General features: G+C 43.9%; 1 protein-coding gene across 3 annotated transcripts in view; it reads left to right on the top strand.

The window, feature by feature from the left end:
- The window catches only part of abcb4 (ATP-binding cassette, sub-family B (MDR/TAP), member 4), a 123,587-nt gene that overhangs the window by 66,867 nt on the left and 29,353 nt on the right, over nt 1–27,367 (top strand). Inside the window, exons 1-6 of one of the 3 annotated variants that reach the window (XM_060824960.1) lie at nt 4,568–4,637; nt 5,082–5,285; nt 5,918–6,088; nt 13,410–13,571; nt 13,854–14,009; nt 15,754–15,900. In XM_060824960.1, coding sequence (XP_060680943.1) covers nt 5,085–5,285; nt 5,918–6,088; nt 13,410–13,571; nt 13,854–14,009; nt 15,754–15,900 — 837 coding nt within the window. In that variant the 5' untranslated portion in view covers nt 4,568–4,637; nt 5,082–5,084. Of the gene's footprint in view, nt 1–4,567; nt 4,638–5,081; nt 5,286–5,917; nt 6,089–13,409; nt 13,572–13,853; nt 14,010–15,753; nt 15,901–27,367 lie in introns of those variants that run through there. The other 2 variants (XM_060824959.1, XM_060824957.1) reach the window with 2 other exon arrangements.

Raw genomic sequence — 27,367 nt, 5'->3', positions numbered from 1 at the left:
GTAAGTTGGACATCCTTAAATTGGAAGCCCTTTATACTTGTTAAAGGGTAATATTCTAAAAGGAGTAAAGCCTTTGTTTGCAATCTCACAAGCTAATAAAGCTGCCATTACAAGCAACTAAAAAGCTACACAATTTATTGTACCTGCTTTTTATCTCCACAGTGTCCTCAGATATTTCCACCTTCTCCCTCACACGATTCCCTACCACCATGGTTGACAGGACCCTCAGTCATGTCCAACCCTTTCCCTGCATTTCTGCCTGCCCTTTTTCTATTCCTCCCCACAATCCAATAAGGTGTCCACCCTGTGGCCCAACATTTCAACTCCCTCTCCCACTCTGCCGAGGACATGGAGGTCCAGGGCCTCCTTCACCGCCATTCCCTCACCACCAGACGCCTGGAGGAAGAATGCCTCATCTTTTGCCTTGGAACACTTCAACCCCAGGGCATCAATGTGGACTTCAACAGTTTCCTTATTTCCCCTTCCCCCACCTCGCCCTAGTTCCAAACTTCCAGCTCAGCACTGTCCCCATGACTTGTCCGGACTTGTCCTACCTGCCTATCTTCTTTTCCACCTATCCACTCCACCCTCCTCCCTGACCTATCACCTTCATCCCCTCCCCCACTCATCCATTGTACTCTGTGCTACTTTCTCCCCACCCCCACCCTCCTCTAGCTTATCTCTCCACACTTCAGGCTCCCTGCCTTTATTCCTGATGAAGGGCTTTTGCCCGAAACGTCGATTTCGCTGCACTTTAGATGCTGCCTGAACTGCTGTGCTCTTCCAGCCCCACTAATCCAGAATTTACTTTCCAATCCACCACCGCCCACATCCAAAGTGTCAGAAGCTGCCATTTCTGCCAGTTCCAGTAAGTGGAACTACCAGACACCCATTCGCAGTTCTCTTCCCTTCCCCAACAAGCCTCTTTTCCTTGTCAGTATTTTAGATTAGATTACTTACAGTGTGGAAGTTCGGCCCAACAAGTCCACACCGACCCGCCGAAGCGCAACCCACCCATACCCCTTACCTAACACTATGGGCAATTTAGCATGGCCAATTCACCTAATCTGCACATCTTTAGACTGTGGGAGGAAACCGGAGCACCCGGGGGAAACCCACGCAGACACAGGGAGAACATGCAAATTCCACACAGTCAGTCGCCTGAGGCGGGAATTGAACCCAGGTCCCTGGCGCTGTGAGGCAGCAATGCTAACCACTGTGCCACCATGCCGTTTTGCTGAGACTGTTTCTTCCAGAGCACCCTGGTCCTCTCCCAACACCTCCCCACACCCCCACGGCACTTCCCATTCAGCCACAGGCAGTGTTACAGTTGTCTGTTTACTTCATCCCTCGAGTAAAAAATGAGGTCTGCAGATGCTGGAGATCACAGCTGCAAATGTGTTGCTGGTCAAAGCACAGCAGGTCAGGCAGCAACTCAGGAATAGAGAATTCGACATTTCGAGCATAAGCCCTTCATCAGGAATAAGAGAGAGAGAGCCAAGCAGGCTAAGATAAAAGGTAGGGAGGAGGGACTAGGGGGAGGGGCGATGGAGGTGGGATAGGTGGAAGGAGGTCAAGGTGAGGGTGATAGGCCGGAGTGGGGTGGGGGCGGAGAGGTCAGGAAGAGGATTGCAGGTTAGGAGGGCGGTGCTGAGTTGAGGGAACCGACTGAGACAAGGTGGGGGGAGGGGAAATGAGGAAGCTGGAGAAATCTGAATTCATACCTTGTGGTTGGAGGGTTCCCAGGCGGAAGATGAGGCGCTCCTCCTCCAGCCGTCGTGTAGTTGTGTTCTGCCGGTGGAGGAGTCCAAGGACCTGCATGTCCTCGGTGGAGTGGGAGGGGGAGTTAAAGTGTTGAGCCACGGGGTGATTGGGTTGGTTGGTTCGGGCGGCCCAGAGGTGTTCTCTGAAGCGTTCCGCAAGTAAGCGGCCTGTCTCACCAATATAGAGGAGGCCACATCGGGTGCAGCGGATGCAATAGATGATGTGTGTGGAGGTACAGGTGAACTTGTGGCGGATATGGAAGGATCCCTTGGGGCCTTGGAGGGAAGTGAGTGTGGAGGTGTGGGCGCAAGTTTTACATTTCCTGCGGTTGCAGGGGAAGGTGCCGGGGGTGGAGGTTGGGTTGGTGGGGGGTGTGGATCTGACAAGGGAGTCACGAAGGGAGTGGTCCTTGCGGAACGCTGATAGGGGAGGGGAGGGAAATATATCCTTGGTGGTGGGGTCCGTTTGGAGGTGGCGGAAATGGCGGCGGATGATACGTTGTATGCGCAGGTTGGTGGGGTGGTAGGTGAGAACCAGTGGGGTTCTGTCTTGGTGGCGGTTGGAGGAGCGGGGCTCAAGGGCGGAGGAGCGGGAAGTGGAGGAGATGCGGTGGAGGGCATCGTCGATCACGTCTGGGGGGAATCTGCGGTCCTTGAAGAAGGAGGCCATCTGGGCTGTGCGGTGTTGGAATTGGTCCTCCTGGGAGCAGATGCGGCGGAGACGAAGGAATTGGGAATATGGGATGGCGTTTTTACAGGGGGCAGGGTGGGAGGAGGTGTAGTCCAGGTAGCTGTGGGAGTCAGTCGGTTTATAATAGATGTCTGTGTTGAGTCGGTCGCCCGAGATAGAAATGGAAAGGTCTAGGAAGGGGAGGGAGGAGTCTGAGACAGTCCAGGTGAATTTGAGGTCGGGATGGAAGGTGTTAGTAAAGTTGATGAACTGTTCAACCTCCTCGTGGGAGCACGAGGCAGCGCCGATACAGTCATCGATGTAGCGGAGGAAAAGGTGGGGGGTGGTGCCAGTGTAGTTGCGGAAGATGGACTGTTCCACATATCCTACGAAGAGGCAGGCATAGCTGGGGCCCATGCGGGTGCCCATGGCAACTCCTTTAGTTTGGAGGAAGTGGGAGGATTGAAAAGAGAAGTTATTCAGGGTGAGGACCAGTTCAGTCAGTCGAAGGAGGGTGTCAGTGGAAGGGTACTGGTTGGTGCGGCGGGAAAGGAAGAAGCGGAGGGCTTTGAGTCCTTCGTGATGGGGGATGGAGGTGTACAGGGACTGGATGTCCATAGTGAAAATAAGGCGTTGGGGACCGGGGAAGCGAAAATCCTGGAGGAGGTGGAGGGCGTGGGTGGTGTCCCGAACGTAGGTGGGGAGTTCTTGGACTAAAGGGGACAGGACCATGTCGAGGTATTGGGAGATGAGTTCGGTGGGGCAGGAGCAGGCTGAGACAATGGGTCGGCCGGGGCAGGCAGGTTTGTGGATTTTGGGCAGGAGGTAGAAACGGGCGGTGCGGGGTTGTGGGACTACTTCATCCCTCCTCAATATCCAAGGGCCGAGCCACACCTTCCAGGTGAAGCAGCGATTTACCTGCACTTTACTCAACTTAGTCTGCTGTATTCCTTGCTCACAATGTGGTCTCCTCTACACTGGGGAGATGAAGCAAAGACTAGGCAACTGCTTTGCAGATCACCTACACTCTGAACACAAATATGACCTTGAGCTTCCAGTTCAACGCAGCACCATGTTCCTTGGCCAACATCTGTGTATCAGGCTTTCTGCAGTGCTCTAGTGAAGTTAGAAGAACAGCATCTCATTTTCTACCTGGGTACCCCGTAGCCTTCAGGTCTGAGTATCGATTTCAATAATTTTAGAACCTGGACACCTGGTTCTGTTTTCTTTACACTTCCCCTTCCTCCTCCCCTCCTCCCCTCACCCTCCAGGCTGCTTTTATCTCAGCCTTTGTCCCTTTGATAAGCTCTTTTTCTTCCCTGACATTCCTTTGTCTGCCTAATTTTCTTTCTCTCTCTCTGGGCTCTGTCTCCACTGATCCACTCTCTCTCTTCCCTGCCCATTGCCCATCCACATAAATACCACCTTATTTCTAGCTATTATCAATTCTGAAGAAGGGTCACTAGACCCAAAACATTAACTCTGAAATTTTTCCATAGTTAGTGCCAGACCTGCTGCGTTTCTTCAGCATTTTGTGTTTTCTGTTTCAGATCTTCAGTGTCTGTAGTTCTTAGATAATATAATGAACTACAATGTAGACTGGGTCAGATTGATTTTGGGTATATAAGGCACTGTTTGTTGCTGCCTAATACATAACCAGGGATTCTGATTATTTTTAGTTTTAATCGCTTCATGTATTTTGAGATGTTATGAGTCTTTTTTTTCTGCTCTCCTGTGAAGTTCACACAGTTTGCATGTTGTAAAGAGTGTGTCTTTTGATTTTTTTGGATTTTTGATTTTGGGACTAAAATAGTAAAAAAACTATTTAAAAGCCAAGGATCATGGAAAGGTTGCTGCATTTTTAAAAACAGGCTACTGACATTCATTGTAAATACTGTTTATACTCTTGCTTGTTCAAGCAGTGTGGAGGTTGGAGGTTATTCTAGACTGGATAGTGCCAAGGGGCATATGCAGAGAAAGATTTGGCTGATAACAAGTCACTGATTGGTCTGTGCAATGGTGACTAAGTTGTCACTGACAGACTTTTCTGCCTACCAACAACTATTTCATTGGCTCTCAGCTAGTTGAATAGCTTGTGAGAGTAAATGAGATAACCAAAGGTTGTCTGACATCCAGAAGGAGAGCATTATGTCCTTTGCAATTAAAAAAACCTCAAGCGAGTTTATTTTCCCTCACTCGTTACTGTAAGTTGTTGCTTTTAATCAGAAACTCCATTGAAATGCCTTCCTAGTTTTTTCCATCCATTCCTAACACCAATGTTTCTTCATGTCTGTCAGTATATTTTTGTAGGGGGATTTTAAAAGCAGAGTTAGAGTTTTAACTAGTGGAGTTATGTGTGCATTGTTCCCAATTGCTTACCTGCAGCTAGAATCTATTTGTAATAGTTGGTCTTTCTTTTAAGTACAGAAACCTGGCCTGTCTTTCTGACAATCTGGGTTAAATAGATGGATAAAATTGGGAATTTTCTGTACTTTGATTACAACCTTTCTCTTGGAAATAGCAGTGCTTGATTTCAGGTGCATTTGACGCAAATGAAGCCTGACATTATAGTAATAGCTTTCCCATGTAGTACTTTAAAATCTGTGACAACATAATTATTGATATAAATGTACAATTATTTTCAACAGATTATGCTTGATGGACAGGATATCCGAACTTTGAATGTTAGGCATCTTAGGGAAATGATTGGGGTGGTGAGCCAGGAACCTATACTCTTTGCAACCACGATAGCTGAAAACATTCGTTACGGTCGTCAAAATGTCAGTATGACTGAGATAGAAGAAGCTACCAAGGAAGCTAATGCATATGATTTTATTATGAAACTGCCAGATGTAAGTATTGACTCTCTTTGTTATTGATTTAATACATTTTACATTGTGAAAACCTGTTTTCTTTTGAATTTGATTTCTGTTCTTTTAAGCTCATCTCTTTCCCTCAGAATTCTTTCTAATAACTTCTGCATTAGTGAGATTAGACTGATTGACCTGAACTCACTTTTGGAGAAATGAGGACTGCAGATGCTGGAGATCAGAGTCGACGTTTTGGGCATATGCCCGTCGTCAGGAATGAGGCTTGTAGGCTGGGGCTGAGAGATAAAATTATGGTTGATCTGGTTGGGTTTTGAATTCCAAATTTGATCTACCCCACTTTCATCTTTTCTAACAACAACTTCCATCATGAAAATATTCAATGACCCAGTCACCACTGATTTCTAGGCCAGAGAATTCCAAAGCTGCACAACCCTCTGAGAGAAAAAAACATTCTTCTTATTTTCTGTCCAAACAGAGAGACCCGTCATTTTTAAACAGTGCCCTCTAGTTCTGGACTTACTCAAAAGAGAAAATCATCTTTGATAGTTTGAGACATCCAGTCATCATTAAATGAGGCTTATTTATTTGAACTTTCTCTTAATAAATAGACATCTATAATGTGTTGCTAACTCTGATTTTGACATCTTCTGTAGAAATTTGAAACGTTAGTTGGCGAAAGAGGCACACAGCTAAGCGGAGGCCAGAAGCAAAGAATTGCCATTGCCCGTGCTCTGGTACGTAATCCAAAGATTCTGCTGCTGGATGAAGCTACATCAGCTTTAGATGCTGAGAGTGAAGCTACTGTTCAAGCTGCTCTTGATAAGGTAATGATTGTTCTTTTTTTAATTTAGCCAATGATGATTTAATTATGTTACTGCAATTGAGAATTTTTTTTATAAATTAGAAGGATTGCCCCACTTTCAGAGTTTGCACTGAAATGCTCTTCGGGTACTGGTTCAAGAATGACAAGAATTGAGACTAACCGAATCCCTTTTTTGTCAAGGGAAAGTCACCATAGTCTCAGAAGGCTGCTCTCTCATTACAGAGGGACAACTAGTAGCTTTTTTTTATATAGATATTTTTATTGGGAATTTAACATTATGACAAATTTACAAAAATAAGCAGAATTTTCAAGCACAAACATTAATATAAAAATAGATCTTAAATATATAATCATCAAAATTCAACTAATCCACAATCATCCAGAGTGTATAGTTGAGTCGCTTACATCCTTCAAATAAGAGAAAATGTTCTCTAATACACTCATAACAGTATGATAAAAAGGAAGTTATTTCCAAACAATAAGAACAAAAAAAAATTAAACATGTTTGAATGGAGATCTTCCCCCTTGTTCTCAGGGGGCCTTACTACCTTTCCAACGTTCCACCATATCCTCTCCCAAACAGTGTCCCACCCTCAACCCGGGCGCTCCTTAATAGGATTTAGATATAATACCGAGCTAGAGTTAACAGTGAGCGCCGCACCCCCACCCCTCCCCACCCATACCTGAGTATATCTGCTAGCATCAATGCCACGTACAAACACACATAACTATAAAATTACAACTCCAACAGATTACAGTTAAGTATAATAACATAGCAAGGAAGACAACCCCGCTCCCAGAGGCAAAAGTAAAGTAGAATTAAGTATCCATTTCTCCCCACGGAGTGTGGGAGAGGCAAGCCAACATAAATTGTCTCTTACGATTTATTTAACCGAGTCTAAAAGTTTCTTGGCCTCTTCCGATGATCTAAAATTATACTCGGATCCTTCGTGGGTAAAGCATAACGTCGCTGGGTAGCGTAAGGTGTATTGAATATCTAAGTCCCTTAAACATTTCTTCACCTCATCAAACGCCTTCCTTCTTCGTGCCAAAGCCGGGGAGAAGTCCTGAAATAACATAATCTTGGATCCTTCATGAATCATAGCTTTAGGATCCTTTCCAAGCTTTCTGGAGGCATCCAGGAGTATCTGCCTCTCCCTATAACTCTGCAGCCGGAACAGGACCGGGCGTGGGCGCTGGTTTGGGCCAGATCCGCGTACTGCGACCCGGTAGGCCCACTCCACCCTTACCCGGTCAGTTTCAGCCCCCAGGTTTAAAAGCTGGGGCAGCCATCGCTCCAGAAATGCTGCTAACTGTCCTTTCCCTTCTTGTTCTTGAAGGCCCAGCAACCGAATATTCTTTCTCCGATTTCTGTTGTCAATATCATCCATGTAGATTTCAAAGGCCCTGATTCTCTGCTCGAGGGTTTGCACCTGTTCTGCAGCTGTTTGAGCTGCAGCCTCGGAGGTCGTGGCCTTTAGTTCCGCCCCCTCCACTCGGCCCTGCAATTCTCCGATAGAGTGATTCTGTTTCTGCAGCTTTTCTTCGAATGCATTCCATCTCTGTCGGGATTCTGCGATGAAATTGACGAGTGTCGTTTCCAGCCTGGCAATCATCTCTATAAGGCCTGTTTTTACATCAGCTGCAGCCGGAGGAGAGGAGGGTGGGGGAGGGGTCTTTGTTTTCTGAGAGCTGCGGGGTCCCTTTGATTTACTCATTATCCACTCAGTATTAGACTGTTTAAATATAATATTCAGCAGCTAATTAAGATTAAAGAAATTTTTTGGGTGGTTTGGCAAGTGTGGTGGGGGCAGGAAACCCACTTTTCCCAGGTTTTGGGAAGGGCTCTGTAGACTCAGACTTGCTGAGTTGCCGCCATCTTGGATCTCCCTACCAGTAGCTTTAACCTGAAGGTCACCACACTTTAGGTTGGGAAGGTGGATCCTTTACAATGACCTCTGCCAATGTGGGAATTGAACCCACATTTATTGATGTTACACTGCATTACAAGTCAGCATCCAGTGAATGGAGTTAACTGACCCCTTGATTCATTATTTGTAATAAAATAGATAGGGAGTTGTGTTTTCACTGAAAACAGCAGTCTGGAGTATTTCGACCAATGTTTCCACTATTTTGCAGTCACTTTATTTAAAAGCCTTGGATACAGACCATCTAGTCTTAGCTTGTGTTCAGTTTGTTAAGTACTTTGTCTCTCATGATGTAGGCCATTAACAGATCTGTCGCCCCATTAATACCTTGTTTATCTGATGTCTTTTGGGGTGTTTATAGTTTCCTCCACCATGAAGACTGAAGTAAATTATTAATTTAAATCATCTTGCATTTCCCTGTTTCCTGTTATCAATTTCCCAGTCACATCCTTCAAAGGTTACACACATGCTTTAGCTACATTCATTCTTCTTGTATCACTGTTTATTTGCTATATATTTTTATATTTCTTGCCAATTTATTTTCTCCCTTTTAGTTTAGTCAGCTTAAAAACTTCCCAATCCACTTTCTATCACTAGAGTCAGAGTGTCATTGAGATGTACAGCATGGAAACAGACCCTTCGGTCCAACACATACATGCCGACCAGATATCCTAACCCAATCTAGTCCCACCTGCCAGCACCTGGCCCATATCCCTCCAAAACCTTCCTATTCATATACCCATCCAAATGCCTCTTAAATGTTGCAATTGTACCAGCCTCCACCACTTCTTCTGGCAGCTCATTCCATACACGTACCACCCTCTGCGTGAAAAAGTTGCCCCTTAGGTCTCTTTATATCTTTCCCCTCTCACCCTAAACCTATGCCCTCGAGTTCTGAACTCCCCGATGCCAGGGAAAAGACTTTGTCTATTTACCCTATCCATGTCACTTATAATTTTGTAAACCTTTATAAAGTCACCCCTCAGCCTCCTACACTCCAGGAAAAACAGCCCCAGCCTGTTCAGCCTCTCCCTATAACTCAAATCCTGGCAACATCCTTGGAACTCTTTTCTGAACCCTTTTAAATTTCACAACATCTTTCCAATTGGAAGAAGACCAGAGTTGCACGCAGAATTCCAACAGTGGCCTAACCAATGTCCTGTACAGCCACAACATGACCTCCCAACTCCTGTACTCAATACTCTGACCAATAAATGAAAGCATACCAAACCCCTTCTTCACTATCCTATCTACCGGCGACTCCACTTTCAAGGAGCTATGAACCTGCACTCCAAGGTCTCTTTGTTCAGCAACACTCCCTAGGACCTTACCATTAAGTGTATAAGTCCTGCTAAGATTTGCTTTCCCAAAATGCAGCACCTCACATTTATCTGAATTAAATTCCATCTGCCACTTCTCAGTCCATTGGCCCATCTGGTCAATAACCCTCTTCACTGTCCACTACACCTCCAATTTTGGTGTCATCTGCAAACTTACTAACTGGACCTCTTATGCTCGCATCCAAATAATTCATGTAAGTGACAAAAAGTAGACGGCCCAGCACTGATCCTTATGGCACTCCACTGGTCACAGGCCTCCAGTCTGAAAAACAACCCTCTACTACCACCCTTTGTCTTCTACCCTTGAGCCAGTTCTGTATCCAAATGGCTAGTTCTCCCTGTATTCCGTGAGATCTAACCTTGCTAATCAGTCTCTCATGGGGAATCTTGTTGAAATCCACATAGATCACATCTGCTGCTCTGCCTTCATTAATCGTCTTTGTTACTTTTTCAAAAACTCAATCAAGTTTGTGAGACATGATTTCCCACGCACAAAGCCATGTTGACTGTCCCAAATATGTCCTTGCCTTTCCAAATACATGTACATCCTGTCCCTCAGGATTCCCTCCAACAACTTGCCCACCAACGAGGTCAGGATCACTGGTCTGTAGTTCCCTGGCTTGTCTTTACCGCCCTTCTTAAACAGTGGCACCAAGTTTGCCAACCTCCAATCTTCTGGCACCTCACCTATGACTATCGATGATACAAACATTTCCGCATGAGGCCCAGCAATCACTTCTCTAGCTTCCCACAGAGTTCGAGGGTACACCTGATCAGATCCTGGGGATTTATCCACCTTTGCCTGTTTAAAGACATCCAGCACTTCCTCCTCTGTAATATGCACATTTTGCAAGATGTCACCATCTATTTCCCTAAGGTCTATATTTTCCATATGCTTTTCCAAAGTAAATACTAATGCAAAATACTCCTTTAGTATCTCCCCCATTTTCTGTGGCTCCACACAAAGGCCGCCTTGCTGATCTTGAGGGGCCCTATTCTCTCCCTAGTTACCCTTTTGTCCTTAATGTATTTGTAAAAACCCTTTGGATTCTCCTTAATTCTATTTGCCAAAGCTATCTCATGTCCCCTTTTTGCCCCCCTGACTTCCCTCTTAAGTATAATTCTACTGCCTTTATATTCTTCTAAGAATTCACTCGATCTATCCTGTCTATACCTTATATATGCTTCCTTCTTTTTCTTAGCCAAACCCTCAATTTCTTTAGTCATTCAGCATTCCCTATACCTACCAGCCTTTCCTTTCACCTTGACAGGAATATACTTTCTCTGGATTCTCGTTATCTCATTTCTGAAAGTTTTCATTGCTTTGATAACCTTAAGAGGATGACTCAACACAAGAGTCTAAAGGACAGTTAGTGATTTCCAACGAGCTCTGGTCTTACAGCAACAGTCACATCCCATGAAAGAACTAAGAAGATACTATTTTGATGGACAGTGATTTGTATGTGGGCAAATATCAGATTGTATAACATAGGAGTAGAAATTAGCTATTTTTGTCTCCTCCCTTTTTGCATAATGGTGTTCCATTAACAGTTTTCTAATCCTTCTTCAGAATCTAAGAATTTTTGGAAGATTTCTACCAAGGCATCCGTTCTGTCTAGCTACTACCTTTATTACCATAGGACGCAGTCCATTAGGCTCAGCGAACCAATTGGTCTTTAGTCACACTGATGTCCCTAGGTGTTTGTCTGTAATGACAGTTTATTTTGGTTTGTTTTGTTTTGGTTCCTTTGCCACACAACCCACATTTTCAACCGTGATTATTTAGTATTTTTAGAATGTTAGTAACATCTTCTTACAATGACAAGTGATGCAAAATATTTATTCAGTTCCTTTGCCTTTTCCTGATTCCCATTAATATTTCTCAAGCCTCTTTCTCTAAGAGGCCTATGTCCAATTTGGCTTCTCTCATTTTGTCATATTTAAAAATGTTCTTCAGTCCATTTTATATTTCTTTCTAGTTCACCCTGAAAGATGTTTTTCTGTTTTTTTTTGGTTTTGATCATCATTTGATGGATTTTATCACCTTTTTTCAATATTCTGATTGTTATTAATCTTTGCTACACTGAATAGTTTGTTTTTCAATTTGGTTTATCCTTAACCTCTTTGGTTAGCATGTTTGGTTTATTGCCCTCGCAGAATCCCTCTTCCTCACTGGCATATATGTCTGTTTGAAATCACAAACTATTTTCTTAAATGTCAGCTATTGTTCACCAACTGTCTCTCCTGCTAAACCCCTTTCCAAGTTCACTCCAGTCAACTTAGCTATCATTACTTTGTTGTTACCCTCATTTAATTTTATTGTAATTGTTTCTGACCTGAGTTCCTCACTCTCAAAATGAATGCTAAATCCTCCCTCAATATGGTCATTGTAACATTGAGGATCTTTCACTGTGATATTATTTATTAAACTAACCAGATCCAAAATATTGTGAATCCTGGTTGGATCCACAGCACATTGTTCTGGGAAACTGTTCCAAATACACTTTCTGAATTATGTTTTGTGGCTACCTCTGCCAAATGTTTTCCTCGTCTACACGAAAATTAAATTCACCCATGATTCATGTACTGTACTTTTTATGCATCCTCGCTACCTGCTGATTTATTCTCAGCCCTATAGTATAGCTACAATTATGAGGCGTTTGGGAGGCCTACTCCCACCTTCCCCTCATTATTTCTTGCCTCCATCAACACCAATTCTACTTCTTCTGACCAAAATCTTGCTTTTGGACTTATTCCATTCCATATTCATAAAGCTATTTCTGTTGAATTTCCTTCCTGCTTGTCCTTCTGAAAAGTCAAGTATCCCAGAATATTTAGTTCCCAGCTTTAATCTCCTTGTCACTATGTTTTCCTAATGGCTATAAGATCATTGCCAATAACTTCTATTTGTGCCATTAATTCATTTATTATTCTGAATACTCCATGCATTCAAGGGACGAGATATTAATTTTGCCTTTTTACTATTTTCCCCCTTCTTGCTACTTTTTTTAATGTTTCCACCTCTGCTCCATCCTATCCCACTCTGGGTATCTTCACTTTAAATCTCCGCTGCAGTGCTGTTATCTCCTTTTTGCTTTTATGCCTATGTATTTCCACCAAGCTCTGTCCTGACCCTACCAATTAAGTTTAAATCCCCTCTCTACAGCATAAGTTACTTGATACCAGAACGTTGGTCACAGCACAATTCAAGTGAGTCCCATCCACTACTGGAACTCCTACTCCATCTTGTACACATTTGGATCTCACAAGTAACAAAGAAGTTGAGTTCAATCATTTTTGGTAGTGGTGATTGAGGGTGCAAACATAAACATGTATTTCAAAAGGAAAGGTTTACAGGGTTAAGGAAAACGAATGGGAGCATGAGACTAATTGGATACCAATTAAACGGAATCCCTATGGATAGGTGTTGGCTGATTTTATAATTCTGGGAATGCTGTGAGGGAATTTCAGTGTGACTGTACAGTCAGATCTCCTCTTGCTTTGGGGCTCAAACATACCATTTTCAGACCTAGAGGTGAGAGTGCTATTAACTGTGGTAAGGACTTGCAAAGATTTTTGGGTTGTTTTCCCTGAAGTCAGGAGATGCTCTGAATCCACTGTTTATGTTTTTATTTCTCTGAGTGCTCATTTTTCCCCATATTACCTGTGGTTGTATGAGCAGTGACTCAATAAAGGCATCATTATGCAAAACCCTTTATTCAACATCTTCACTACCAGAAAAACACCAATATGCCCAGTGAACTAGTAACAAGCAAAGGCTGATAAGCTTACATGAAGGGGGAGAGTAGGGATTACATCAAAATAGAGTTGGAGGGAGAAATAGGGCACTCAACCACCCTGCACCCCCCCAATCCCCACCCCCACCCACCCACCGGGCCCAGCTCTTCCTACAGACATGGAGAGCATTGGTGTGGAAAGAGTTTTAAGGAACACATACATATTTCTTTCTGTAAGGAAGCTACACAAGCACTGGGTTGGAAGGATGAATATTGATACTTATCACAATCTAAACATACTGTGTATTTTCTGAAAGGTACGCCAAGGCCGCACTACTATAGTTATTGCTCACCGTCTGTCAACAGTCCAAAATGCTGACCTCATTGCAGGATTACAGGATGGTGTCATTTCAGAGATGGGAACCCATGAAGAGCTGATGGCGGCAAAAGGAATTTATCATGCGTTGGTGACGACACAGGTACTCATGGAAGTCAGTTACCTCTTTAAATGCATGGACAACTTTAACTATTGATTTAGAGCACGTCTGATTATAGAAGGGGTTCTTGTGATAGTGTCCCTACGTCTGAACCAGGAGACCTGAATTCATTTACCACTTGCTGCAGAAGAGTAACAACATCTCTGAAAAGGTTGATTAACAATATTTATTAGATTGCAAAATTAAGTTTCACTAAGTGTGTGCACATACTTTGAATTTGCTTAAATAAAATGAAATATTCAATACGTAATTTATCTTTTTTAGACGTTTAAGGATGAAGATGATGAGACAGATGAATTGGCTAATGAAGCTGAACCTAAGACTGTTGCCACAAAATCACTGCGAAGGCGGTCAACACGTGCCAGCATGAAAAGGCCAGGAACAGCTACAGAAAACAAGGATGCTGATGTTGTTCCACAGGTATAAGTCTGTATAGTTTAGTTAAGAACCTGCTTAAGGTGGTGTATTAATATCCCATCATGGAATTGTATTACGTATGATGTTTCTAGTCAGCCTTTATGTGATTCATAAGTGTTTGTCTTGTATTGTCTTTCTATGCTACTGTAGTTGAAAAGTTAATAATTCAAAGCAGTGAGATAAATTAGTTAAATGTTTCCTTGTTAGTTCAGTTCAGGAGTATTTGGACTTCCTTGAAATTAATTTTGGGGGATGTTGGTGTCGTTGACTGGCCAGCATTTATTGCCCATCCCTAGTTGCACTTGAGAGGATGGTGATGAGCTGCCTTCTTGAACTGCTGCAGTTTACCTGCTGTAGGTAGACCCACAATACCCTTAGGAGGGAATTCCTGGGTTTCGATCCAGTGGCAGTGAAGGAAGTGTTTCCAAGTCAGGATGGTGAATGGCTTGGTGGGAAATTTGAAGGTGGTGGTGTTCCTATGTATCTGCGGCTCTTGTCTTTCTAGATGGAAGTGGCTGTGGAAGGTTTGGAAGATGCTGTCTGAGGATCTTGGGTGATCTGCAGGGCATCTTGTCGATAGCTAACTATAGAATATGATTTTCAAATGTTCAAATTAATGTAAAGCATTACTTATCTACAGAACGTTGAGATTTATTGGTATTAGGGTTGAGAACATTGAATTCTCAGTGGGACCTGGGTTCAAAATTGGTGTTTCATTGGCTTAACCACCTGAAGGGTCACAATGGTGGGTAGTGTGGGAAATGGAGATTTGTGATCCTGTTTCTGATTTAGCTTTACATTTCCAAAATGTCTGCCAAGAATGAACTTATTGTGATAATTCATGCAAGTTATTTCCATTGTATCCAATGTCAGTCTACAGTCTGAAAGCAGAATTCGTATGTACTGTTGCTGAAAACTGCAGAAGCTAAATACGGCAATATGCTGGAAATCTGAATTGAAAACAGGAAGTGTCAAAAACACTCAAAGTCTGACAGCATTTGTTTGGAGGAAAAAGAGTTAATAAGCAGAATGTTAACATGCAAGGGATGAGTATGTGGAATCAGCTTCTGGTGCAGGCTTCAGGGGTCCGATCATGAAAAGCAGCAGTGTATCAGAAATCTGGTATGATGCTGCTCAATTCCCCTTTAACCAGAGGTTGCTTGGAGGCATATGATAAATCCTGGAGTAAATGTCAGGTCTGTTATTTTCATATGTTAAGTGGCAATTAAAACAAAATTTAACTCAGCATCTTCGGTTTCCCAGCCAGTGAATGGTATTCCAGAGCCATCTGAAACTTGAAGGATTAACAAGTGCAAGCATATTGATTGATGGTTCTGTAAAGTTGACAGACTAAAAAAGCTTCAAAGACTGAAACAACACAACTGCTGCTGCCTTGCCTGGAAGGCTTTTGCTTGCGGGACCTATTTTGCTTTCAAATTAGTTTCCAAAAAATTGTCCTTTCCGCTACCTCAGGCTGTACTGTCAGATTGTACTACAATGTGAGAGCAACTTAGACATTTGAGGTAGAACAACACCTGCAACAGGAGCAAACAAATGCATCTGCCTCTGCTCAGTATTACCATCATTTTCTATTTTTATTAAATATCAATACATTCATTTAACTATTTTCAGGTTTAAAAATGAAAAGGTTTTTTTTTAAAGAATCTGAAATTCAATTATTTGCAGGTTACAGATTCGGAAATCGTATTCCATTTACAACTGTATATGAAATCATTGTATTTTTCAGGATGAAAATCTTCCCAACATGTCCTTTCTGCATATTCTTAAGATGAATAAGACCGAATGGCCGTACATACTTGTTGGAACATTCTGTTCTATTCTAAATGGTATCCTGCAGCCAGCATTTGCCTTGATATTTTCCGAAATTATTGCTGTAAGTTTAAAATATTCAAATATATTCTGGTTGCATTGTACAAGTGCAAGTAAGTTTTGTGGAAGACCTAATTGAAATTTTATAAACTCGAATAGGTCAGTAGGTAATGATTCAGAGACCAGGGATTTTTAAACAGCCTAGAGAAAGTAGAGGCTATAGGCTGAACTTCTCAATGTCAATTTTGGTGAATTTCATGCAGGGTTTCCCTTCTCTGTGGCAGGTTTTCTTATGCTATCTTCCCAAACTCACCCATTACCTATGCACCAAATGCTATAGCGCCACACTTGTCATATTCTCCGACTCTCAAGAGATGGAAGTACTCGCCATTGGAGCCCGAACCACACTTTAAAAGTTGGTGGTGCACGAGGTGTCCCAAGCCGGTCTTGCACTTTTCATGTCATTTCCCCGAGAGTTGTCAGACAAAGGAAAACTGGTGCCCCACTTTGTGGATAGGGACCTGTGATCCTCATGAACAGCCGTATCGAAGCGAGTTCTTCCCCTCCCCCAGCATCAGGTGAGGAGACCCTGACACCAGACCCAGCCAACCTGGGCTGAGGTTGCTATCTGGGTCAGTACAATCATAAACCAGTTTGAAATAAGAAAAGAAGTAGGTCATTTGGCCCATCAAACCTGCTCTGCTATTCACTGGGATCATGGATGATCTGACATTCCTCGTGTTCACTCTTCTGTAAGTCTTCATTCTCCTACTGATCACAAACCTATCTATCTCCACTTTATGTCGGACCAAGGGACTTATCTGCCTTTAGCACCCATTAGTTTGTCTAATACTACATCTCTAGTGTTGGTGACAGGACTTAATTCTTGCCCGGTATTCTTGCCCTGTAAGGACTGATGCAAATTACTCCTTGTGTTTAACTGTCTGCCATCTCCTTGTTGCCCAAAACCATCTCTCAAGCTTCATTTTCTAAGGGACCTGTGTTCACTTTGACCTCCCTCTTCCTTTTTATATATTAAAAGAAGTTCTTATTGTCAGTGTTTATATTCTTCGCTAGTTTATCTTCATAGTTTATTTTCTCTGTCTAAAATGTCTTTTAGTCTTCGTTGCTGGATTCTAAAATTATCTCAGCAACAGTTGAGTGAAATTTATCCCAGTTTTACTGACTATGACCATGTGATGAATAAATATGCTATTTTTTTCAACTTAATACTCTCTTTAACTTCCTTGATTAGCTATGGTTCGTTTATCTCTCTCTGTCAGAATCTTTCCTTCTCCCTTTTGCTGAGAGTCCTGAACCACTTCCTTGAATGTTGCTTGCTATCTCTCCTGTTAATCTATCTACTCAGTTCATTTAAACAAATTCTACTCTCATTTCATTGTAATTCCCTTTATTTGGGATAAACACAATCATTTCTGGGTGAAAATGGGTCCTGCAGATGATGGAGATTAGAGTCAAGATGAGAGTGGTGCTGAAAAAACACAGCAGGTCAGGCAGCATTCAAGGACCAGGAAAATCGACGTTTCAGGCAAAAGCCCTTCATCAGGAATGAGGCTGGGAGCCTCTGTGTGGACAGATAAATGGGTGGGGGAGAGGCTGGAGAGAAGATAGCTGAGAGTGCAATAGGTGGATGGAGGTGGGGGTAAAGGGTGATAGGTCGGAGAGGAGGGTAGAGCAGATAGACGGGAAGGAAGGTAGACGGGTGGAACAGGTCATGAGAATGGGGCTGAGCTGGAAGGTTGGAACTGGAGTAAGGTGGGGGAGGGGAAATTTGAAAACTGGTGAAGTCCACATTGATGTCATGGGTTTGGAGGGTCCCGATGTGGAACATTAGGCCTTCTTCCTACAGGCGACGGGTGGTGAGGGAGTAGCAAAGGAGGTGGCCGAGGACCTGCATGTCCTTGGCAGAGTGGGAGGGGGTGTTGAAATGTTCGGCCACAGGGCAGTGGAGTTGATTGGTTTCTGACCCATTTCTCAAACTTGAACTGTAAAATTCAATTGTGTCATGTTATGATCACTACTGCCAAGGGCACCTTTTACTCTGAGGTCATTTATTAAACACACCTCTTTGCCAGATTCGAAAAGTGTGGCACTGGAAAAGCACAGCAAGTCAGGCAGCATCTGAGGAGTAGGAGAATCGATGTTTCAGCATAAGCCCATCATCAGGAATGTCATTCCTGATGATGGGCTTATGCTGAAACATCGATTCCTGATGAAGGGCTTATGCCCAAAACATTGGTCCTTCTGCTCCTCAGATGCTGCCTGACCTTCTGTGCTTTTCTAGTGCCACATGTCTTGACTCTGATCTCCAGCATCAGCAGTCCTCACTTTCTCCTACTCATTGCCAGATCCAAGGTAGCCTGCTCCTGATTGGTTCCATGATACATTGCTCTTGGAAACTATCCATACTGCACTTTTGGATTATATTGTCAGAGTTACTCTTTCAAATGTGACTAACCCAATCAACATGAAGATTGAAGTCACCCATAATTATTTCCCTATTCTCTCCTATTATTTGTTGATTTGTCGTCTTTCCCACAGAGTCGCTCCAGTTTCTCCCTCTGTGCACTACTGCAACCCTTGCTGGTTTTTTTTAACCTCAAACCAAATGGATTGTACATCATTCAAGCCTAGATCATCTCTCACAACTGCATTCATTTCATCTCCTATTAACAGTGCTATCACACCACACACCACATTTTCCATCCCTCCTGTCTTTCCAAAAGGTCAAATATCTCTGAATATTAAGTATCAAGTTTTGATCTCCTTGTAGCCATGTTTCATTTACCTCGATTTGCACCATCAGTTTGTCTACCTTACTGTGAATGCATCACACATTAAGACATAACCCTATAAGTTTGTTCTATTATTGAGTTTCCCTGAACTTTTATGGTTCCTCGGTACAATATGACATTCACACATTCTGTCCCTTCCTTTGCAACCCCATCACAAACCAGCTTCCTTAGCTTTGACTTTATAATATTCAATACAGCTGAATTGTGGTCATAGAGTCAGAGAGTCATAGAGATGTACAGCATGAAAACAGACTCTTCGGTCCAACCCGTCCATGCCGACCAGATATCCCAACCCAATCTAGTCCCACCTGCCAGCACCCGGCACATATCCCTCCAAACCCTTCCTATTCATATACCCATCCAAATACTTGTTAAATGTTGCAATTGTACCACTTCCTCTGGCAGCTCATTCCATACACGTACCATCCTCTGTGTGAAAAAGTTGCCCCTTAGGTCTCTTTTATATCTTTCCCCTCTCACCCTAAACCTATGCCCTCTAGTTCTGAACTCTCCGATGCCAGGGGAGAAGACTTTGTCTATTTATCCTATTCATGCCCCTCATAATTTTGTAAACCTCTATAAGGTCACCCGTCAGCCTCCGATGCTCCAGGGAGAACAGCTCCAGCCTGTTCCGCCTCTCCCTATAGCTGAAATCCTCAAACCCTGGCAACATCCTTGTAAATCTTTTCTGAGCCCTTTCAAGTTTCAAAACATCTTTCCGATAGGAAGGAGACCAGAGTTGCACGCAGGATTCCAACAGTGGCCTAACCAATGTCCTGTACAGCCGCAACATGACCTCCCAACTCCTGTACTCAATACTCTGACCAATAAAGGAAAGCATACCAAACGCCTTCTTCACTATCCTATCTACCTGCGACTCCACTTCCAAGGAGCTATGAACCTGCACTCCAAGGTCTCTTTGTTCAGCAACATTCCCTTGGACCTTACCATTAAGTGTAGAAGTCCTGCTAAGATTTGCTTTCCCAAAATGCAGCACCTCACATTTACCTGAATTAAACTTCATCTGCCACTTCTCAGCCCATTGGACCATCTGGTTCAGATCCTGTTGTAATCTGAGGTAACCCTCTTCGCTGTCCACTACACCTCCAATTTTTGTGTCATCTGCAAACTTACTAACTGTACCTCTTATGCTCACATCCATATCATTTATGTAAATGACAATAAGTAGAGGGCCCAGCACCGATCCTTGTGGCACTCCACTGGTCACAGGCCTCCAGTCTGGAAAAACAACCCTCCACCACCACCCTCTGTCTTCTACCTTTGAGCCAGTTCTGTATCCAAATGGCTAGTTATCCCTGTATTCCATGAGATCTAACCTTGCTAATCAGTCTCCCATGCTTAACCTTTTTGAAGGCCTTACTGAAGTTCATATAGATCAAATCTACTGCTCTGCCCTCATCAATCATCTTTGTTACTTCTTCAAAAAACTCAATCAAGTTTGTGAGACAAGATTTCCCACACACAAAGCCATGTTGACTATCCCTAATAAGTCCTTGCCTTTCCAAATACATGTACATCCTGTCCCTTGGGATCCCCTCCAACAACTTGTCCACCACCGAGGTCAGGCTCACCGGTCTATAGTTCCCTCCCTTGTCCTTACCACCCTTCTTAAACAGTGGCACCACGTTAGCCAACCTGCAGTCTTCCGGCACCTCACCTGTGACTATTGATGATACAAATATCTCAGCAAGAGGCCCAGCAATCACTTCTCTAGCTTTGCACAGAGTTCTCAGGTACACCTGATCAGGTCCTGGGGATTTATCCACCTTTACCTGTTTCAAGACATTCAGCACTTCCTCCTCTGTAATCTGGACATTTTGCAAGATGTCACCATCTATTTCCCTACAGTCTATTGTCCATGTTCTTTTCCACAGTAAACACCGATGCAAAATACTCCTTTAGTATCTCACCCATTTTCTGTGGCTCCACACAAAGGCTGCCATGCTGATCTTTGAGGGGCTGTATTGTCTCCCTAGTTGCTCTCTTGTCCTTAATGTATTTCTAAAAACTCTTGGATTCTCCTTAATTCTATTTGCCAAAGCTATCTCATGTCCCCTTTTTGCCCTCCTGATTTTCCTCTTAAGTGTACTCCTACTTCCTTTATATTCTTCTAAGGATTCACTCAATCTGTCCTGTCTATACCTGACATACGCTTCCTTCTTGTTCTTAACCAAACCCTCAATTTCTTTAGTCATCCAGCATTCCCTATACCTAACAGCCTTCCCTTTCACCCTGACAGGAATGTACTTTCTCTGGGTTCTCGTTATCTAATTTCCCATTTTCCAGCTGTCCCTTTACCTGCGAACATCTGCCCCCAATCAAAAGTTCTTGCCTAATACCGTCAAAATTGGCCTTTCTCCAGTTTAGAACTTCAACTTTTAGATCTGGTCTATCCTTTTCCATCACTATTTTAAAATGAATAGAATTATGGTCGCTGGCCCCAAAGTGCTCCCCCACTGACACCTCAGTGTCACCTCAGTGAAATAAGGCCCTGCCTTATTTCCCTAGAGTAGGTCAAGTTTTGCACCTTCTCTAGTAGGTACATCCACTACTGTATCAGAAAATTGTCTTGTACACGCTTGACAAATTCCTCTCCATCTAGACCCTTAACACTATGGCAGTCCAAGTCTATGTTTGGAAAGTTAAAACCCCCTACCTTAACCATCCTGTTATTCTTACAGATAGCTGAGATCTCCTTACAAGTTTGTTTCTCAATTTCCCTCTGACTATTAGGGGGTCTATAATACAATCCCAAAAAAGGTGATCATCCCTTTCTTATATCTCAGTTCCACCCAAATAACTTTCCTGGATGTATTTCTGGGAATATCCTCCCTCAGCACAGCTGTAATGCTATCCCTTATCAAAAATGCCACTCCCCCTCCTCTCTTGCTTCCCTTTCTATCCTTCCTGTAGCATTTGTGTCCTGGAACATTCAGCTGCCAGTCCTGCCCATCCCTGAGCCAGTTTCTGTAATTGCTATGATATCCCAGTCTCATGTTCCTAACCAAGCCCTGAGTTCATCTGCCTTCCCAGTTAGGCCCCTTGCATTGAAATAAATGCAGTTGAATGTATTAGTCCTACCATGTCCCTGCCTGCCCTGACTGTTTGACTCACTTCTGTTCTCAACCTTTACCAGTCTCAGATTGATCTCTTTCCTCACTATCTCCCTGGGTCACCCCCCCCCCCACCCCACCTTACTAGTTTAAATCCTCCCGAGTAGCTCTAGCAAATTTCCCTGCCAGTATATTAGTCCCCTTCCAATTTAGGTGCAATTTGTCCTTCTCATACAGGTCACTTCTAACCCAAACGAGATTCTAAAAATGTGAATCCTTGTCCTATATACCGGATCCTCAGCCATGCATTCATCTGCTCTATCCTCCAATCCTGCTCTCACTAGCTCATAGCACCGGGAGTAATCCAGATATTACTACTCTCGAGGACCTCCTTTTTAAATTTCTGCCTAACTCTCTGTAATCTCCCTTCAGAATCTCAACCTTTTCCTTCATATGTCGTTGGTTCCAATGTGGACAATGACCTCCTGCTGGCCCCTCTCCCCCGTGAGAACATTCTGCACCCTCTCTGAGACATCCTTGATCCTGGCACCAGGGAAGCAACACAGCATTCTGATTTTTCACTGCTGGCCACAGAAACATCTGTCTGTACCTTGGACTAGAGAATCGCTTAACAAAATTGATCTCTTGGAACCCGACATACCCCTCTTTGCATTAGAGCCAGTCTCAATACCAGAAACTTGGCTGTTTGTGCTACATTCCCTGAGAATCCATTATCCCGTACATTTTCCAAAACAGCATACCTGTTTGAAATGGGTATATCCTCAAAAGACCCTGCACCAGCTGCCGACCTCTCTTACCTTTGCTGGAGTTAACCCATCTATGTGACTGTATCTGAGACTTCCCCCCTTTCTATAACTGCCATCCGTCACATACTATTGCTGTTGCAAATTCCTCATTGCTTCTTTCTGTCTCCTGCAGTGCAGGTGTCCCCTGCGGTCATCTCCCTCCAAAACAGGTATACCGTTTTGGATACTGTTGGGAGATATGATTCACCAGGGGAGGGAAGCAGTTGTCAAGATCATGGTCCCGTGGTGGGCACTGCGGATCAGAAGGGCAGGAAAAAGACTCGTAGGGCCATAATATTAGGGGATTCTATTGTGAGGGGAGTAGATAGGCGGTTCTTTGGCTGAAAACTGGACTCCCGGTGCTTGGGTCAGAGATGTCACCAATCGGCTGCAGAGCATTCTAAAAGGGGAGGGTGAACAGCCAGTTGTCTTGGTGCATATAGGCACCAACGATAGAAGTAGAAAGCAAGATGAGGTCCTTAAAGAAGAATTCAGGAAGCTAGAGAGAAGTTAAAGGGGAGGACCTCGGGATTACTACCAGTGCTATGAGCTAGCCAGCGCAGAATGAACACGTGGCTTGAGAGATGGTGTAGGAGGGAGGGGTTCAGATTTGTTGGACATTGGGACCAGTTCTGGGGAAGGTGGGACTATTACAAAAGGGACGGTCTACAAATGAACCAGACCGGACCAATGTCCTTGGGGGAGTTTTTGCTACTGCTGTTGGGGAGGTTTTAAACTAATGTGGCAGGGGACTGGGAACCAGAAGAGAAAACAAGTAGGCAGTGAGATGGAGACTGGAGACTGTAAGAATTATGAAGGTAACATTCATAAAGGGAAGAGTAGGCCGAGAGCAGGTAAGCACAAAAGAACTGGTGGCCTGAAATGCATCTACTTTACTGCAAGGGATGTAGTGTGTAAGGCTGATGAACTTAGGGCTTGGATTGGGGCCTGGGAGTATGACATTATTGCCATCACAGAGACTTGGTTGAAGGAAGGGCATGATGATTGGCAAATCAATGTTCCAGGATACAGACACTTCAGACAGGACAGGGAGGGAAGTAAAAGACGGAGTGGAGTTGCATTGCTGGTCAGGGACGCTATCATGATTGTGCTAAAGGAGGACACTATGGCAGTCTTGGGTAGTGAGGCATTATGGGTGGAGCTGAGAAATATGAAGGGTGCAGTTACATTGTTGGGGCTGTATTACAGACCTCCCAAAAGTGAGTGTGACGTAGAAGAACAAATAGGTAAACAGATTATGAATAGGTGTAGAGGCAATAGGGTAGTGGTGATGGGAGATTTTAATTTTCCCAACATTGACTGGGATACCCTTAGCGTCAGAGGTCTGGATGGAGTAGAATTTTGTATGAAGCATCCAGGAGAGTTTTCTGAAGCAGTATGTCAATAGCCCGACGAGGGAAGGGACCATATTGGACCTGGTAGTGGGGAACGAGCCAGGACAAGTGGTAGAAGTTGTGGTTTGGGATTTCTTTGGGAACAGTGACCACAATTCTATAAGTTTTAGAATACTCATAGATAAAAAAGAGAGTGGTCCTCGGGGTAGAGTACTAAACTGGGTCAAAGCCAACTATATCAAAATTAGGCAGGAGCTGGGAAATGTGAATTGGATACAGCTATTTGAAGGGAAGTCCACATTTGAGATGTTGGAGACTTTCAAGATATGTTAACCGTAGTGCAGGATAGGCATGTCCAGCTGAAGGCAAAGGATAGAAAGGGCAAGATTCGTGAACCACCGATGACAGCAGAAATTGTACGACTAGCCTAGATGAAAAGGGAAGCGTGTATGAGGTCTATGCAGCTAAGAACAGAACGGGCCCTGGAGGAATATCGGAAGAGTTGGACAAGTCTTAAACAAGGAATCAAGCGGGTGAAAAGGGGTCATGAAATAGCTTTAGCGAGCAGAATTAAGGAAAATCCCAAAGCATTTTTTTCTTATATAAAAGCAAGCGGGTCCACTAAAAGATAATGAAGGAAGGCTGTCTGCCGAACCTGAGAGAATGAGTGAGATTCTGGATTATTATTTTGCATCAGTGTTCACTGAGGAGAGGAACATGATGAATCTTGACAATAGAGATAGAAGCTTGATTAGTCTGGATCATGTTGGGATAAGTAGGGAAAATATGTTGGGTATGCTAGAGGTTATTAAGGTGGACAAATCTCAGGACCGGATGGGATCTATCCCAGGTTGCTGAGGAAGGCGAGAGAGGAATTAGCTGGGGCCCTGACAGATATCTTTGTGGCATCCTTAAATACAGGTGAGGTGCTGGAGGACTGGAGGGTAGCTTATGTTGTCCCCCTGTACAAAAAGGGTAGTAGGGATATTCTGGGTAACTACAAACCAGTGAGCCTGACATCAGTGGTGGGGAAGTTACTGGAGAAGGTACTGAGGGATAGGATCTATTTATATTTAGAAAAGAATGAGCTGATCAATGATAGGCAACATGGTTTTGTGCAGGGGAGATCATGCTTTATCAACTTAATAGAGTTCTTCGAGGAAGTGACCAAGTTATTAGATGAAGGAAGGGCTGTTGATGTCATATACATGGACTTTAGTAAGGCGTTTGATAAGTTTCCCCTTGGAGACTAATGGAAAAAGTGAAGTCACATGGTGTGCAGTTTGTGTTAGCTAGGTGAATAAAGAACTGGTTGAGCAACAGGAGACAGAGAGTAGTAGTTGAAGGGAGTTTCTCGATATGGAGAAAAGTAACCAGTGGTGTTCCACAGGGGTCAGTGTTAGGTCCACTGTTGTTTGTGATATACATAAATGATCTGGAAGAGGGCATTGGTGGTATGATCAGCAAGTTTGTAGATGACACGAAGATTGGTGGAGTAGCAGAAAGCATAAGGGACTGTCAGAGAATACAGGAGACCATAGGTAGACTGGAGAGTTGGGCGGAAAAGTGGCAGATCGCTTTCAATTCAGACAAATATGAGGTGATGCATTTAGGCAGGTCTAATTCTAGAGCGAATCATACAATGAATGGAAGAGCCTTGGGAAAAGTTGATGAGCAGAAAGATCTGGGAGTGCAGGTACATTGTACCCTGAAGGTTGCTGCACAGGTGGATAGAGTGGTCAAGAAGGCATTTGGTATGCTTGCCTTCATTGGACGGGTATTGAGTATAACAGCTAGCAAGTCATGGTAAAATTGTACAAGACATTGGTTTGGCCGCATTTAGAATATTGTATACAGTTTTGGTCGCCACATTACCAAAAGGATGTGGATGCTTTGGAGAGAGTGCAGAGAGGGTTTACGAGGATGTTCTGAAATAGAGTGGTGCTGGAAATGCACAGCAGTTCAGGCAGCATCCGAGGAGCAGGAAACTTGACATTTCGGGCATAAGCCCTTCATCAGGAATAAAGGCAGAATGCCTGAAGAGTGGAGAGATAAATGAGAGGAAGGTGGGGGTGGGGGTGGGGAGAAAGTAGCATAGAGTACAATAGGTGAGTGGAGGAGGGGGTGAAGGTGATAGGTCAAGGAGGAGGGGTGGAGCAGATAGGTGGAAAAGAAGATAGGCAGGTAGGACAAGTCATGGGGACAGTGCTGAGCTGGAAGTTTGGAACTGGGGTGAGGTGGGGGAAGGGGAAATGAGGAAACTGGTGAAGTCCACATTGATGCACTGGGGTTGAAGTGTTCCGAGGCAGAAGATGAGGCGTTCTTCCTCCAGGCGTCGGGTGGTGAGGGAACGGCGGTGAAGGAGGCCCAGGACCTCCATGTCCTTGGCAGAGTCGGGGGAGTTGAAATGTTGGGCCACGGGGTGGTGTGGTTGATTGGTGCGGGTCCACTCCACCCTCCTCTCTGACCTATCACCTCCATCCCCACCCCCATTCACCCATTGTACTCTTTGCTACCTTCCCCCACCCTCCTCCCTGACCTATCACCTTCATCCCCAGCCCCACTCACCTATTGTACTCTATGCTACTTTCTCCCCACCCCCACCCTCCTCTCATTTATCTCTCCACTCTTCAGGCACTCTGCCTGTATTCCTGATGAAGGGCTTTTGCCCGAAACGCCGATTTTCCTGCTCCTCGGATGCTGTCTGAACTGCTATGTTTTTCCAGCACCACTCTATTCCGGAATCTGGTTTCCAGCATCTGCAGTCATTGCTTTTACCTTTTACGAAGATGTTGCCTGGTATGGAAGGTGCTAGCTATGAAGGGAGGTTGAGTAGGTTAGGTTTATTTTCACTAGAAAAAAGGAGAATGATGGGGGACCTGATTGACGTTTACAAAATCATGAAGGGTATAGACAGGGTTGATAGAGACAAGCTTTTTCCCAGGGTGAAGGATTCAATAACGAGATGTCATGCTCTCAAGGTGAGAGGTGAAAAGTTTAAGGGGGATACACGTGTCAAGTACTTCACACAGAGGGTGGTAGGCATCTGGAATGCGTTGCCAGCAGAGGTGGTAGAGGCAGGCACGGTAGATTCATTTAATATGCGTCTGGACAGATGCATGAGTAGGTGGGGAGCAGAGGGATACAAATGCTTAGGAATTGGGCAACAGGTTTAGACAGTACATTTGAATGGGCTCAGGCTTGAAGGGCCGAAGGTTCTTTGTTCTTTGTTCCAACCGATCCATTCGATCTGATCAGATTTGCAACCAACAGCATTTATGGCAGATATAATCCGCAGTAATCCTTGAACTCTTTTTAAACTCCCACATCTGACAAGAAGTACATACATGGTGTTGACAGTTCAGAGACATGTGCAGCACTGCTGCAAGAACGTCAGTAATCTTCTCTGTTCTGAGAGGGTATGTGCCACAATCATCTCTGTGATACCTCATAATCACTCCATCTCTACTACTACAGACA

The sequence above is a fragment of the Hemiscyllium ocellatum genome, chromosome 5, assembly GCF_020745735.1.
Source record: "Hemiscyllium ocellatum isolate sHemOce1 chromosome 5, sHemOce1.pat.X.cur, whole genome shotgun sequence".
In the NCBI taxonomy this organism is placed as follows: domain Eukaryota; kingdom Metazoa; phylum Chordata; class Chondrichthyes; order Orectolobiformes; family Hemiscylliidae; genus Hemiscyllium; species Hemiscyllium ocellatum.
Note: the sequence above shows the minus strand (reverse complement) of the source record. Positions and strands in the feature narration are given on the sequence as shown.